General features: G+C 36.8%; 1 protein-coding gene across 3 annotated transcripts in view; it reads left to right on the forward strand.

Moving 5' to 3' along the window:
• Positions 1-12,795, forward strand: part of ASB7 (ankyrin repeat and SOCS box containing 7) — a 29,776-nt gene extending 16,981 nt beyond the window's left edge. For all 3 annotated transcript variants that reach the window (XM_069867155.1, XM_069867157.1, XM_069867156.1), the window contains one exon: positions 8,647-12,795. In XM_069867155.1, coding sequence (XP_069723256.1) covers positions 8,647-8,786 — 140 coding nt within the window. In that variant the 3' untranslated portion in view covers positions 8,787-12,795. The remainder of the gene's footprint in view (positions 1-8,646) is intronic.
• Positions 12,796-15,258: the final 2,463 nt, after the last annotated feature.

Raw genomic sequence — 15,258 nt, forward strand, 5'->3', positions numbered from 1 at the left:
CAGAAGTTTGCTAATTCAAACATGTTAGGATGGCCTGATAAATTATCATCCTACTAGTATGAGCTTTGAGCTGCAGAAGGTGGGGTATCTCATGTATCCTTTTTTCACTTAGAGTTTGGTTTTGGTTTTAATTTTTTTTTATGTGGTAGTTCTTAATGAGAATTCAGCACCGTATGTATTCTGTAAAGTAACTGAAATGTAGTGTGGGATGGGGGTGAATCAGCTCAGTTCTGCTGTCAGTATCTAACACAAATAAGCACTTGGAATTTCATTTTTGTTTTAATGATTTGTGGTGGTGTTTTTGCTTTTATCTGAAATCTAAACAGAATTATTGGAAAAGTGCAAGTTGATAGTAAGAAATACAGACATCTAATAGATTTTGTTTTAATTTGTGGATCCCTTTGCATGCCAGTGATTTTCTCTTTGGTTTCCTTTTTGGAAGCCTCTTGCTATATAATAGTGCTGTCAGGGATTTATGTAGAGGATATAATATCCAGACTGGCAGTTTTTTGCAGTCTTAAGATGTATCAGTAAGCATGAAGTCTGAGGTAAATTAAATGTTTCCTTAATGTCTAAAGACTAATTCAGAAAGTGGGAAACTGGTACTGTAACTTATTTTTAGGTTGCAGATTCCATAACCTTAAGGTCTTACTGTTAAGTGGAAGTAAATTCTGCTACAAAAAAAAGTAGCTTTAAATTTGTGGCCAGTGTAGCAGTGTTGGAACTAGCCTGGTTTTGTGCTGATGGGGAGCTGGGAAAGGAGGGCGGACTAATGCTGACAAAAACGCTTCAGCTTTGTACTTCTGAGCAAAATTAATAGGAATACATGTTTACAAACAGCTATAAGCAGACTCTGTCCTTATTATAAATATCCAAGCACTGCCTTCTACAGTTTTCATGAGTAATCACTTTAATAAGATGGTGTAGGAGAGATGAAATTAGTAACAAGTGAGCTGGATTTTTGTAGCAGAGTTCCCAATTAGATCAGACTGCATGCAGGGAATTGTTGAAATTTCGCGCTGTGGCACTTTGGGAAAGAATTATTTCTGAGTCTATTGCAATCTGTATTTACTAGAAGCATGTATAAAAGTTTAAGAGAGTTCCGATAGAAGCTTTCCTGAAATTCTCTTTTGTGGTTGGTAACAGTGCCTTGGCTGTAGGGCTTAATGGGAATTTCTGGCTTGTTTATTTGAACGTTGTATGAAGACCTTAATATAGAAATCTGTAGCTGTACCTTTTATATGTGCATCCAGAGTTTTGAAGAGTGTATTTGATGGTAAAACAGGAAATAGTTTTTGATAAAGAGGGTTTTTTTGAGCACTTCAGTATAATGCTTCAGTTTTGAGATCTGAACCTGCGTCTTTGGGATTGTTAAAAGGTTAAGCTTGGAATCTACTAACGCAAAATTGAGAGCTGCAGGTGTATAATATAAATGAAGACAGAGATGTATACAGGTACTTTTTTTTTTTTTTTTTTTTTTTGGTAACTTAAATGTCTCTGGAATTAAAATGTGCGGTTACAGTCCTGGCTGGAATGATTTATGTTGAAGCTGAAATTGAATGGGATTTGAGAATATTAAAATTCATTAAAAAATGAATGCTGGAGGTAGGGGAAAATGCAAGAGGTAGAAAAATATTTAAAGGTTTAAATTAACTTTAAGATACTAGAAATTAAGTTATGATTTCAGAAAGGGAAATTAAAAAAGCTTGAACCCTTCCCCCTTCCCATAGCTCTCATTTAATTTAATCACCATTCAGATACCATAGTGAACAAGAGAGTCTATGACTAGTGATGCGAGCTCCTTGTCTGTGTGGAGGCAAATAACTAAGTAAATGGATACAGCCATAGCAGTGTAATGTAGCATGTATGTTAACAGGTATCAAAGAACTAATTTCAGATCTGGAACAAGATCTAAAGGTTACCAAATGAATTATACTACAAATATTTCGTCTGCATTCCTTTTTATTTAATTTTTCAAAGGGCAAATCTTTGACTTTGACTCGAGCGTAATTTTGTGTTCAGATTTATATAGTACTGTAAATGTGCAGAAAATCTTAGACAGAAGTCCTGTTAAGGAAATCCTTATAGTTTCTTTGTCTCTATTCCTTTGCTACATAAGGATATCTTTTCACAAGAATTTTTTTTTTTTTAATTGGAAGAACATTTTAAAAACAGTCTGCATAATTTAAACTTCTAAGAATATAGAAGTGTTGTAGTGAATTTAGTGGATTTCCACATATTTTATTACGTGGATAATTGCAAGGGAAACAGTATCTTCGTGTTTCTTATAACATAGAGGAACTTTACTGGAATTGCAGGTTTTGACTGCTTTGTTGGGTGCTGCTGGAAATCTTGCACTAGTGGATGTGGTTTGCTTTGTTATCCAGAGTTATGCAGGGAATGAGGGAAAGAGGGTTATTTCATAATTTTCATTTTAGCTGAATCAGTGATTAACAAAACTATCTGAATCATGTTTACTTTCTGCAGATTGCAAGTACCTGTTTGTTGAAGACCAGTAGAGGGTTTTTTTATATCTTTGTAAAGACACAGGACTGGCTTCTTTTTTTCTAGAAAAGAGGTCAGCTACCTTTGAAATAGCTGATTCATTCTCAACTCAGAATTGTCCAGTGTGATATTGAAAAATGTAGCTACTAACTCAGAGTGCAGTTTATATTAAGCCGTTGGATGATTTTTATCTGTCTATTTGCAGATGTATATTTTGGAAGAGTTTTTCAAGAGGCCTGCATTAAAATAAAATTAAAAATACATATTTTTTTGCATGTGGCTTGTAAGATACAGCTACCTCTCCTCCCACACATTTGCTCACCTATGCTGCACTCTGTTATAATGTGAAAATAGTGTTACAATGCATCTTAAGCCTGTCTTTATCTTTAGAACACTTTATTTTTAGGACACAGCAAGTAAACATTTGGTATTGAAATTCTTAGCCAAATTTCTGTAGCAATTTTGGTAGGACTGAATTTATATAAATGTTACAAAATACTTACATACTTTTGTGTAAGTTTTTTTTTTTTGTTTTAATCTTTATTTCATTGCTAAATGCACCTGCTATACTTAACACTGAGCTTCGCTGGCATTCTGCTTTTCCATGTATAAATTTTCAATCCAAAATACGCTCTTCCTTGGTACATGTTTTCTGTGCCAGAAATACTGAAATTTAATAGACATCAAAAACTCATTGTGGAGAATTATTTTTCAAAGAACAATGAAAACATGCTTCAAGCTCAGGTATTATGACAAAGCCACACTGAGCGAAAGTTAAACTAGAACTTTTAAAGATATTTGTATGATATGCAGTTAAAAAAGAATTAAAAGCTATCTTTGTCCTGTTGAGCTCAGTACTGGTTCCAGGAGTTCTCTCACTTTCTCAGTGAATGGTCTCTCTGTGTCATTCTTCTTCTTTATGTGTTCACCCCTGCGTGTCTTACTAATATGTATTTCAGGTCGGATATTTCAGTATCAATATCAAAAAATATTGATGCTGGTTTTTTCTAGCACTTTGAATGCTAGAAACCCAACTATGCTCTGTAGTTATTCTGCTGTTGCTTTTTTTTCACACAGGAGTACAAGACAAGACATTTCCTAAATTGCTCAGACAGCAAATCCTGTTGCAATGATTTGCTAGGTGATCGCATCCTTTCAGTACGATCCTGTTTGTGCATCCTTATCTATCTGTTTCTTGCCTGGTGGGTGTGAGTTTCCAGTTGAAAAGTTCAGTTAAATTCAGTTTTTAAATGCACATACACACAAGGCAATAAAATCTTAACTAAATTTAATTGCTGGCAATAGCCAAGTTCCTTCACAGTTATGGAAAGAGGTGGATTATTTCAGAGTCGGCTGCAGATATAAATACTTTTTCCCATACTCCAGAGGAACTGAGCTGCTGCTGGCAGTACCTCAGCCTCACTTTACTTTTTTTTTTTTAGTTTAATGTTTCACAAAACTTTTTAAGTTTCCTTTGTAGCTAAAAAGAAACTACCTAATGGTTTCTTGCTACTCTTTTCAGCCTTTTGTTATTCACAGGGGAGGCAGATAAGGTTTTTTCTAGAGAAATTAATATTGCAGGGAAAGCTGTGGCAAACTTCTGAAATGTTACTGATGTTATTTTTCTTTTTTTAACTTCTTCAGAAATCGCCTATCAACTTCAAACCCAAGGACACTGTTTGCTTTTAAAAGTACTTTGTATTTTTAGTAGGTAGAACGCTATATCAGAGAATCTTCTGTCATCCTATAAGTATATTAATTTCAGTTACTCCTAAGTTTTCTCTTGGGTCAGTTCATGATTTTCTTTGTGGAGATACTCTTGTAGCTTCAGTGGAGGAAAGTGGTAGGGATTCCCCTTTTCACCTTTACAACACTTCTGCTTAAAAGTGAGTGAAAATCCCTAAAAATCAGTGTTATCAGAGATACTAGGGCTAATATTATACCTTAATGATCCTTAAATATAGACTTAATAGATGAATTAGTGTTTTAATTCATGGAGATCATGGAATGCATGGGAAAAATGGGCAGACACAGGTCTAAATGCATAAGTTGCAGAGCAGTTGTTATGATGAAATACATTTTTTTTTGTGCATTTCCAGATGCAACAGCATAAAAATCTTGAAACTGCAAAAAAAGGAAAGGAATTAAGTATTGAGTGGAAATTCAGGATTAATTGTAGTAATTTCTTGCTGTTAAAACATGCTTTTTATTACTCTCCATTGCCTTACCAGAGTAGGCCAATCTATTAATAATAATTTAAAATGTTTATTTGATTATTTAAGTTAAATAATAATTATTTAGGGGGGAAAAACCCTCAAATGTACTTTGTAAGCAGTTGAAGAACTGAAATAGGAAAGTGGTTGACTTTTATACATACTGAAGTCTGCTGCCTCTAGAGGAAAAAAAAATTGAAAAACAAGTCCTCTTTATTTTACAGGGCTGTGTTTTATTTGTCCTCTCTTTGAAAGAAACTTCTCCATCATGATTGGCAAACTATATACAAGAAGTGCATTGGTGGGGGTTTCTGCTTTCCATTACTGTACATAGCACGTGCTGTGGAGGACAAAACATGAACTATGCATCTCTTTTTCCTGTACTTAATGCTTCTAATTTATTTGATTATCACTATAAAGCTTGCAAAATAAGTTGACTGAAGTTATCTTACTTGTTCTGGTGAACACATTGACAAACCTTTAGCTCTACAAGAGTGGCTGGTGTTAAACTCTGGTTGTGTAGCAGTCTAACAAGCTTCACCAGACTAACGGCACTGCTGACACCAAGGTGTCCTTTTGAGACTGGATCAGGGATGTGTTGGGTTTTTTTGAGGTGATCAGTAGTTTTATCTCACTGTTTTGCATGATGGTGGTAATTAGGTCAATCTTTCCTCTTTTATGTTTTTGGCTTGGGATTTTTTCCTCTCTAATTCTTTTCTTTTCTAGCTTATTTGCCAAAATAACTTTCTAAACTTGTGATGCAGGATGTAACCGGAGTTGCTACTTCCTAATCAATTTGAAACAGAACTTTATTCATCATTTAACTTGTCTTACTTTGCCAAATTACTAATAACATTTTTCATTTGCCAAACCAAGGTTCACTGACATCGGTCTGTAATCCTTTATTTTTTTTCTCTTTCATTCAGATGCAACCAAGAATGAGTAAGTGTTCTAGACACCGTTTCTAATAAATCACAAATGCATTAATAACCCTGGAATTTGCAAGGCGTGACCTAAGACACTAGCAGCCACTAGATGTAGCAACTGGTGCTTAACACTGGAAATGTCCATTGTTAACACATTCCCAGGAAATATTTTTAGGCTTATCAGGGGAAAATGTCATACAGTTGATAATCAGGTCTGTTTGAATTAACTGATGACCAATTTCTTCTGGGTATTTTAAGTTGTCTGTTCCATTTTGTTCTCAAAAACCGCGTAGGATGTTAATTAAAAGGCATTCATTTCTGAAACCAGAAATCAGTGTCTCGCAGCTGTATTATTGTGTACTCTACTACAGAAAATACATATATAGATCCCTAGTCCTCTATACCCTCTAACACTGCTGTTTGCAGTTAACTTTTGGAAATATGCATCCTTTCTGAACCCAGTTTGCATTCATATTTAAAGCATTAGAACTATTTTTTTATCACCGTGAAGATTCCTCTGCTTGGTTTCTTACCCAAAGTAAATTTTCTTTCCCTGAAGCTTGAGCATTCAGCTGTTATCTGAGTTGTATCAATCCATTCCTTCAGGTGGAAAAAAAAATGCTCGGAAGATTTTCTTAGCACTAAAAAGCGGTTACCAGTGGACAAAGTAACTGATGATCTGTGTTCTAAGTCATGGTTGAAGGATATAATTAAAAATAAATTGACATTGAGATACTGTGGTGAAAAGTGTAATAAAAGTATTTTACGCTTATATGAAAGAAACTCAATCTTTCATGCTCTTTAATTTCAAATCTAATTTCTTTAAAAGCTGAGACTATTTTTGTGTATTACTTCTGCTAGCTTACCTCAGATAATTTTAGTGCTTAAGATAAATCCCAGTGTATACCTGTCTGTCAGCCCATTTGTATAGAGAAACTCATGCAGGAGAAAAGAGGGGGAACTCTCTGTAAAGGATAACTGAAACCACATACAAAATGCCCAAAGTAGAAAACAGGAACTAGTTTCATAATCTTTTTACTCTGTGCTTACCAGAAAAGTCTAATAAACTCATGATGTCAGTGACTGTTTAGCTGATAGAAAGTTTGCTGCTTATTAGGAGGAGGATAGAAGAAGGGACAGCCCGAACAGGTTTGTGCCCGGTGAGCTGTTGGCATCCTACTGGCCACCACAAAGCCTGCCTGTGTCGCAGCTCCGTACAGAAAGCATTTTCTCTTTCAAAATAACCCTGCTTAATTGGTAGCAGTTCAGGAAAGCCAATTGGAAATGTCCATCTAAGTTATTTAAAGTCGCTTTTGTTGTTTTGTGCTACTTTTTAAAGAAATGATTGATTTCAAGCAGTAGGCTCAGTAAAATTGCTATGCCTTTCTTTACAAAGCAAGCACCATCTTTTGCCATTAACGTTTAGACAGATAATAAAAGACTGCAGTGAGTTGCTCTGTTGGCAACAGATTATCTTGGTACCGGCATAACAACCTACGTTGTTCATAGTGCTGAGCATCTTGACTCTGACAGTCATCAGGTGCCATAACTGTGCAAACTTCTTGTTACTACTTTTTTTTCCCAGGCCATGACATAGTGAAGTCAACCAAAATATTGATTTGCACAGCTTCAATGTGTTATTGGGATAATTTCATAAGATTTGGCAGAATGAGGAAAAAGTACAAAGGCAGGCAGCTAGTTTGGTCAGAGGTTTGGAGTGGTTCCCTTGGTAGCAGGTTATTAAATAGAGACTTCAGCTTTGGAAAGAGGTACCAAGCGTGAATGGAGGATGGAGATTGATATAAAGGTATGTAAAACCATGACTGCCTTGAGAACAATTATTCTGGTGTTGTTGTTTGGGTTTTTTGTAACTCAAAGAATGGTAGACACGCAATGAAGCCATCAGGAAGCAGATCTGAAATAAATAAAAGTACTTTGTAGTTTTCCAGCCAACAAATAATTTATGTTGTGAAATGTGTTGCCGCAGGATGTTTTAGATACTGGAAGTATGAATGGGTTCAAAAAACATTAGATTTACAAAGGACAGGCCATTCACAGCTTTTAAAGACACAGATCTATGTGCAATCTCTGGTTTAGGAAAGCCCAGAGGCACTGATGCTGAAAGCTGGAAGGGTGTATGGGGACAGGATTTCTCAATGTCTGTTGTTCTGCTGTTTCCCTCTTTCTTCCTTGGGATGGTTACTGGGTACATTCAGATAGAAGGCTAAATTAACCTTCCTGATGCTGTGTTGCATGAGGGACTGTTTCTCAAGGTGTTCAAGTAGTTTCCTGCTAAGAATGAGTTTGAAAGGGAACTCATTATTTTGGAAACATCTTTGGCAGAAATTCTGAAGTTCATGCAGTGTTGCTAAAGTTTTTCCTCTGTGAACAATGGTTAGCTCCATATTTTCATCTCTTTCTGTTTGATGAGGTTACAGCTGCATCCAAAACCTGAAGGCTTCATCTTGTCATTAGAAGGGAGAAAACAATCTAACTCTGCCATGCGATCCTTGAATAACTTTTATAAAGCCTCACTCTCTAAGGGAACTGCCTAGTCCTGTTGCAGTTGAACACAGGAGACCTTATCCTAATATTCGAAAAGAAGCAATACAGAGGGTCCGTCGTCCCCCCCCCCCCCCCCCCGCCCCTCGCCAGGTGTTATAAGGATAGAAAAAAAACCCACAAAAAGTTAAATGGAGGAATTAGGCTGTTCTACAATGCTTAAGCATATGTTGCCACCTCATGGGAATCCTCATGTGGATAATGTCACTTTACACTGGCATCTGTAAAATTATGTGCATGTAAAAATGTTTCTAGGATTCATCCCTCAATTTCTTTGGTGTCCATCAGAAAAGTATCAGCTTCCACCCTTTTCTCTCGTAATTTTTCCCTTCCCTCTGCATCTTAGAACACAGCAATGGTCTCTGATTTTACTGAGTAAATGATCTCTTAAAGTTCTTTTAAAATGTGGTCACTTTTATGTGTTCCTTTTGTCTTTTCAGGACAGCCCAGAAACTTGCAAGATCTATGCCGAATTAAAATCCGTCAGTGTATAGGCCTTCAAAACCTAAAACTACTTGATGAACTACCCATTGCCAAGGTCATGAAAGACTACTTAAAACACAAATTTGATGATATCTGATATCCATGAAGAGGAGAACTCTGAGCAAGATTAGTTATATTCCAGATACTGAAGAGGCTTGTTGCCTTGCACAAAGTATATCCTATGCAAATTCTGATTTTTCTGTGAAGTCAGAAGGCAGATATACACTTCCTTGGGTTTTTTTATACCACACGCTAGAAGGTCTTAATTTTTGGTTTCTTGGTCCAAGTTTGCAAGGTCCAAGCTTTCTATACGATGTTACATTTTAAAAATTGCTGTAGTTTTGTTTGTTTGTTTGTTTGTTTGTTTTCACATTAAGTGTGCAGACTTGCAGTGGAGATGGAAGGTAGCCTCTCGAGGGAAGTGGGTGTTTTGAATTGGCATGCAGAGCAATTATTCAAGAAAATAAAGATTGGAAATCAAGGCACCAGTCCTCAAAAGGATACCGGTAAAGACCTTAAGAGTCCTGTTGTCTGTTGGGACTCTTGTCTCTGCCAAGATGTATGTTTTTGCAGGGTAGAGGGAAGAGTTGATAATCAACGTGTCCTAGGGTACTGTATGAATATAATTTGGAAATTAAAGGAAAAATGCAGTTACCCTATTCAATTTGAGGGTCTATACATTGGCTTTTTTATATATTATTATTTTCTTACTTACTGTAGTTGGGATGCCCGTAAGATTCAGGCCCTCTTCTTTCCTGACATTCCCTGTTAAATGACTGGTAGTTTTTAAGTCTGTTTTTAACAGTGACAGTACACTACAAAGAGGCATAGCCTCTGTATTTTTTACATTAACTTTAGAGTAAACAAATTTAGGTTTTTTGAAGCCGATGTATTCTGTTTCTCATACAGTGCCTACTGTGCAATAATCTTTCTGATGTGTTTTCCCCTTATGTGTGATTCCACCACACACTATTCCTCGTTTAGTCTCGGTGCATTATTTGTGAGAGCAGCAACTGCTGCCTTGCTGTAGTGTTGACGGGACATTACAAAAGCGATGCAGCAGTTGCTGTTCATTATTGCTCCCTGAATTTCATGAATGTATAACCTGCTTTATTTCACTTTCAGTTGAAATTTATCTACGGGTTGTCAGCCAAATTGTGTCCACTTAAAGACAAGAAATTGGCCAAACTTTTGTTTTAAAAGCAGTGATGGATTTTTTTTTTAATTGCTCTGAAATTCAGTTTATTTCTGGTTAGAAAGTGGAGTGTGCATGGAAGTTAAGATGCAGTTTATATGTGCACTAGCAAGGAAAATCCTGCTTGTATCAGAAGTTTATATTTTTCAGTTAATCTAAATGCAGCAACTGAAAGGAGTACTGAAATTTGGCTACTGAATGTGTTTATTCTTACTAGGTATTAAAAAGATCTATTAAGAATTTTGTTTCTGATCATAAAAAAAGAAGTACTTGCTATCAAAAAAAGATTGGGCTGAAATGTGCAGTTGTTCTGCTCTTTATTTTCAAGGGATTATGGTCTCATCCTAAGGTTCTTGCCAGTGCCCTCTTCTTTGTTTTGCCATCATATTGCCTCCAAAAGAGCTTCTCTAATATCAGGAGTGCTTTTGTAGCAGTTAAACCAGTGGAAGTGGGGAGGTGAAAGGAACAGTGGTGGCTTTTAAATTTAACACTGTCACTTTCAAAATATTTAATATTAAAAATATAAGAAGCAAGGTGAAACAGGTATATCCATATTAAACTGTGCTAGTTTCTCTTAATACCTTATAACCCTAGCTGCAGTTCCTTGAGCACAAACCTTATCACTGCTAATGGATGCACTGGAACTGTGGCAAGCAAGGATTATCTCCCTCTATTGTGCCTGGCATTGCATCAGGTTTCCAAACAGTAAATTATTTTGGAGATTCATGGCTCAGAGGATTGGTGATGGGATGCTGAACCTTTTTTCTCTCCAACTTGTATTGGTTCAAGCCCAGTCTGCTTGATCAGTGATTAAAGATTTGTGTCTTGGCAACATAAGCAAGCAAGGATGCTCAGCCTTAACAGCACGCTGTGTGGGCAGTGGACACCTTCAGGCTGTGTGTGATGGTGGTGGCAGTGTAGCAGGGACAACCTGAGAGCTCACCTGGGGGCTGCCTGTGAGCTTGTGCACCTGACGGTGTCTTTTGGCTCCTCTTGAAGCAAGAAAGATGGAGCGTTATGGTCTTTAAGCTCTTCAGTTCTGAGACAGGACAGATGTTAAGAACTGACTGGCAGGTTTTAAGCATGAATCTTTGGTTTTGTGACATGAGATCAGAACCTTAAAATTGCTTTCTTTTTCAGAAAAATTACTTAACATTGTTCACTACATTTGTAAGTTGGTCTAAACCAATGTCCTTCCCCACTGAATTTTTACAGTAATATTTTCTAAGTAATCTAGAGTATATTTTAGTTTCAATCTATATTAAAGCAAATTATTTGTTCTGTTTGTTGCTGTGACTGAAGAAAATTATGGAAGACTTTGTTGGTAACAAGAATGTTATTTAATGAAGAAATGTGTAATTCCATTATTTATTGTTTGAGGTTTGTTTTTTGGTTATTTAACTGACATCTAAAGGGAACACACGTACATTTCAGGCCAGTAAGAACCTTTATTTTAAATTAATTTTCACCCTGGCCTCTCTCCCCTTCCCAAGGTGGAGGGAAGCCCTTGCCCTTTCTTACCATGCTAAGCCATCTCTTGTAGTTGGTTTCTCTGATCTTGATTCTACAAAGCACCACAGCACATGTGTGTCTTCAAACCTACTGATAGTTCCATTTGCTATCTTAAGTCATACGTGTGCTGTAGTGTGAGTGAAGTATGATTATTCATTGTTAATCCTATCCAAATTTCAATATTGGGGATCCTGGTCTTTTTCATTATTTTGAATATTGTGCACAAATACTTTGAAGAACAAACTGAATTTTGTTTTTCATTCGGACTAGAATGTGGAAAAAGTGCATAGTATAGACTTGTTATGTAGCCTAGTTCCATTACCTTGAAATTCACGGTTGAACACTTTTATTAAACCTTAAAAATTGGCAAATACACCAAAGAATCAATATGAGTAAAAGACTCTGATCATTAACAAACTGCAAACCTCATCCTTTAAAACAAAGCAGAAAGTTTTTGTAAATATTTATGTTTATAAATGTACAGCAGAGTAAGAGTGTTTTTTAGATTATTTAATTACCATATTTCTAAACTATTTACATTATAGACAATACTTGTTAGTTTGAAAAGCTCTTGAGTGTGTTTTTTTGTTTTGGTTTGGTTTGTTTTTGTTTTAACTAATTATCACTCATACTTGGAATAACTCTGGCTTCCTCAGGATAGCGTGGAAAATTCAGTTTTCTGCCTCTAGTTGGCCGTCATAGGAGAATACATCTGGACAAACTCATCAGATAAATACCCAGAGGCAAAAGAGGATGTGTAGCGTGTTTACTAGGGTGGATGTGGGCTAGATGAAAAAATTGGATCCTAACTTCCTCAACAAAATCTGTCAAGAGTCCCCAGTGACATTGTGACAAGAGCAACCTGCAGTCTGCCCACAGGTCTAGCTTCCATGCAATGATGTGTTACCAATATCATAATGTATTTTGTTCTTCCTTTGCAATGTAAGTTTTTGCTTTGGGTCAATTTGAATTTAAAAAAAAAAAAAAATTGAACCTGGTTAAAACCTTTTTTTTGTTTATGTTCTGTTTATTTCTAATGTAATGTTTTAATAACATAATACCACTTTACACATTTTCTCTCCATGTTTGTCTGTCTCTTCTGCTCCTTTCCCCTTCTCTGGTGCACATGATACTGGCAATGCATTCGGTACTCAAATTTACCCCACAAACACAGGTGTCTCATGAATTGTAATGTTACTTTTACCAGTAAATACAAGTGTAAAACTTGCTCTAGAGCTGGACTTCAGAGGGGGGAACAAAGCTGGTCTTGACCTGTGAGTAACTGGGTTTTCCCTGCTCAGATTCCAGTGCAGCCACTTCAGGATTTTCTGAAAGGTTCACCTTTCCTCCTCAAGTTCATGTACTTGGACCAGAAAAAATGGACCAGAGGTCATATTTGCAGTGGGATCGGTGGAATCTGTTTTGTGTCTATTTACTACTAATAAAAGTTGAATACAGGGGATGTATATGAATATTTCTGGCATGCAAGTGGGAACTGGAAGCGCTTGGTTTCAGTTCTAATAATAATATACAACCAAAAGTTGCAGTAGGGTATGGACCCTAGAAATTTGGAGGAGGCTAGATTTGAAGACATTACTGCTAAAGAGTAGTAGGAGGGGGAAAAGTGTTTTTTCTATTGCTCAGCAGCAAACTATACAAACATCACTGTGAGTATGTAGTGTGCAGCCGACAGTTGTGTTTAGAGCTGTTGATGACTGTTACTAGCAGACCAGCCAATCTCGGACTGGTGTGTTTACTGAATGCTGTGTTAAAGACTTTGTTCCTGTTTATGTATCGTATTTCCTGTTTGAGTGTTCACTTGTTAAGTTTAAAACAATTAATGACTACTTTAAAAACACCAGCTTACAAGCTGTTGACAAGTGATGTGATAAGGAAGTGTAGTTATTTTGTATGACAAAACACAATTTTTTACCACAGTGTATAGCAAAACTTTCGTACCTTTGAAAGCAAAAGTAATGGAACTGATGAAAATGAGCAAAAAAAAAAAGGCTCTGCCATGTTGTTCTCCAAACAGCCTGAACTGAAGCCTTTAAATTCTCTTTGCTTTAATCTCTTCCCTCTGTTTTGGTTGAGATACCCCCACCTCAAGGGCTTTATACTGTTCCTTGAAACTGGAATAGTATTGGAAGGCTCAAGTTTGTTCTTTTCCTATATCTCTGGCATATTGAATCTCTTCTGTATGATTCTACTATTTCACTTATGTTGTTAACCAAAGTAAAGCTCAACACGTGATTTACTCCCATGACAATAAGAAACAAACCAGAAATATACATTACTTTATGAAACCACACTACCAGGAATTCCTCAGTCAGTGCATTCCCCAAGGTTCCACAATGTACAGCTGGAACGGCAACAAGTTGGGATCGAAAGCTGCATTGACTTTTATTGGGAAATCTCCAGCTGTCTAGCGAAGAAATCGGAATTCCAGCTGCTTCCTCCACATCTGGGATCTCCAGTGCTGCTAATTGCTGTTTGTGAGGTCCCAGGTAAGTCTTGAATGCTGTTAAGACTTGTCTTTGTGTTCACAAGGATGTTTGACATATCTGCAGAGGGCACATGTAAAGGATCTGAAAGCATTTCTATGCCTTCTCTAAACAGGTTTTTCTGTATAATGGAGTTTGTGTAGCCTTATAGCTAGTATGTTTGACAGGAAGGGATGCTACAGAGAGTATTTCCCAGACTTTGACTTGATCTGTTGCAGTGTTTTGCAGATCCCTCAACAGGTATGAAATATTCCTAAAAGGTTTGGGAAAGGTGAATGAAAAGCAAGCTTATAGGCGGTAGGTTATACATGGGTAAACGTAAGCCTGTAAATGACCGATGTACAGCAAAGAGCATCTGTTACTTGTTAAAGACCACAAAACTGGGCATAACTCTGCACTTTTGACTTGCAAAAATAGAGCTTATTTGCAGCCTTTGTACTCTCCAAATATATCAGAAGATCATGTCCTGTCACAAGTAACTGAGAGTTAATGGAAGTAGTATACAAAATTCTGTCCTCATGTCCTACTTAGACCATTGTGACTCCACTCAAGGTGGTGGTTCCTCAACACTTAATCTAGGGTGAAAGAGCAAAATACGTATGGCCAGCTTGCAGTCTTGCTTCTTGCTTTATGGCCAAATGAGAAGAGTATTTTTGGAAAGTAATTACGAAATTGTTTGTGGAGGAGCCTTAAGGGACTCCCTGGTTGCCAATGAGTTTCGCCTCAAGTAACAGACTGGGTTTTCCCCCTTTGCCCTCCAGAAAGATGGGAAATGCTTTGATATCTAGTCCTGAGCTGGTGAGAGGTGTTTTAGTCTGATTGTCTACTTTGTATCTTGAGAAACTTAATGTATCTGCTTATGTTATAATACAGCAGGTTAAAGTAAATCTTCAATGAAATGTAAACTCATTTTATTTAAAGACTTAACTTTAAAGCTGTTGCTGATGAAAATTTATATGCATCAAGGTAACAGCAGGTTCTTTTTTTTTTTTTGCTCGACACATGCTTGCTAGCAGCCAGCAGTCTCCATTCATGATGTGTTTTAAAATACTAGATTGTGAATTTGAGTAGCATCATGTTGGCTGAAACAGAGCTGCCCTTGTCACTGAGCTGTCTGAGCCTAAAGTGAGTCTGGGAAAAGGTACGTATCTGTCCTGTTCAGCTGCAAGCCAGTTCTGTGCGACATTTAAGCTTCCATCTCCTACTACCTGAGGGTAGCATTTGCATGGGGTAATAGAAATTCACATTTGTCTTCATCTAGTGCTTGATTTTTAAACCTCAGGGAGGCAGCGCCCAGCTGTAGGACATGGGTTATTGAAATGTCATTTCTAAGCCACGCCTGTCTTAAGCAGCTCAAC

This window comes from Phaenicophaeus curvirostris, chromosome 12 (assembly GCF_032191515.1).
Source record: "Phaenicophaeus curvirostris isolate KB17595 chromosome 12, BPBGC_Pcur_1.0, whole genome shotgun sequence".
In the NCBI taxonomy this organism is placed as follows: domain Eukaryota; kingdom Metazoa; phylum Chordata; class Aves; order Cuculiformes; family Cuculidae; genus Phaenicophaeus; species Phaenicophaeus curvirostris.